The sequence below is a fragment of the Vigna unguiculata genome, chromosome 10 (genome assembly GCF_037176805.1).
Source record: "Vigna unguiculata cultivar grain cowpea cultivar isolate G323 ecotype 2 chromosome 10, ASM3717680v1, whole genome shotgun sequence".
In the NCBI taxonomy this organism is placed as follows: domain Eukaryota; kingdom Viridiplantae; phylum Streptophyta; class Magnoliopsida; order Fabales; family Fabaceae; genus Vigna; species Vigna unguiculata.
In genome coordinates this window covers 42,229,227-42,230,525 of record NC_140801.1, presented here as the reverse complement: position 1 = coordinate 42,230,525, position 1,299 = coordinate 42,229,227, and the positions used below count along the sequence as shown (strand labels likewise).

Below are 1,299 nucleotides of genomic sequence, written 5' to 3'. Positions count from 1 at the left end.
TTAATTTTCCCGGATCTTACAATACACCCCCCTTTTAAGATTTTCGTCCTCGAAAATAAACTTACCAGGGAATAAGTACGGATAGGATTGCTTCATGCGATCCTCCATCTCCCAGGTCATCTCCTGGGTAGCCTCATCCCACAGCACTTTCACAGTCTTAATCTCCTTCCCTCGCAGCTGCTTCACCTGTGAATCCAGAATTCGCACTGGTCCAGTGCTCACCGTCAAATCCTCCCGGATCTGAATATCATCTGACTCCAGTACGTGCGACGGATCTGCAACATATTTCCTCAGCTGGGAGACATGGAACACGTTATGCAGATTCGTCAGGTGTGGTGGCAGGGCTATCTCATAAGCTGCAACCCCAATTCTCCTCAGAATCTGATAAGGCCCAACAAACCTCGGGGTTAACTTCCTCGATTTGATGGCCCTCCCAATACCAGCCGTTGGGGTCACCCTGAGGAACACATGATCCCCAGCCTCGAACTCTAGAGGTTGCCTCCTCTTGTCTGCATAGGACTTTTGTCTGCTCTGTGTAGCCCTCATTCTCTCCTGGATCGCCCTAACCTTCTCAGAGGTTTGCTGTAAAAACTCAGGACCCAACACCAATGATTCCCCATCCTGGTTCCAACACAGTGGCGTCCTACACCGCCGCCCATACAACGCCTCATATGGAGCCATACCGATGCTGGCGTGATAGCTGTTGTTGTATGTGAACTCCACTAAGGGAAGCATCTCACTCCAACTACCCATATGGTCTAACACGCAAGCCCTCAACAGATCCTCCAAAGACTGAATGGTACGCTCCGACTGACCATCAGTTTGAGGATGGTAGGCAGAACTCATCCTCAACTGTGTCCCCAACGCTGCCTGTAATGACTGCCAGAAACGAGATGTGAATCTCGGGTCTCTATCTGACACTATGCTGGCCGGCACACCATGCAATCTGACCACTTCTCTCACATACAACTCCGCCAATCTGTCCATTGACCACTTCTGATTAATCGCGAGGAAGTGAGCACACTTTGTCAATTTGTCTACTATTACCCAGATTGAGTCGTGCCCCTTCACAGACTTCGGCAAGTGAGTGACGAAGTCCATGGCAACACTATCCCATTTCCACTGAGGAATATCCAATGACTCCAGTGTACCCCCTGGTCGCTGATGTTCAATCTTGGCCTTCTGGCATACCAAGCATGAGGCCACAAAGTCTGCAATGTCAGTCTTCATCCCATTCCACCAGAAGGACTGTTTCAAGTCGTGATACATCTTAGTCATACCTGGATGTATGCTAAGATG

General features: G+C 49.6%; 1 protein-coding gene across 1 annotated transcript; it reads right to left on the bottom strand.

Moving 5' to 3' along the window:
• Positions 1 to 681, bottom strand: LOC146883239 (uncharacterized). Its single transcript, XM_085667482.1, has one exon. The coding sequence runs from the start codon at positions 679 to 681 to the stop codon at positions 1 to 3; it is 681 nt and encodes a 226-aa protein (XP_085523608.1).
• Positions 682 to 1,299: the final 618 nt, after the last annotated feature.

Excerpts from the sequence above, each read along its gene's own strand:
- LOC146883239 (XM_085667482.1), bottom strand. The coding sequence starts at position 681 with ATGGCTCCATATGAGGCGTTGTATGGGCGGCGGTGTAGGACGCCACTG.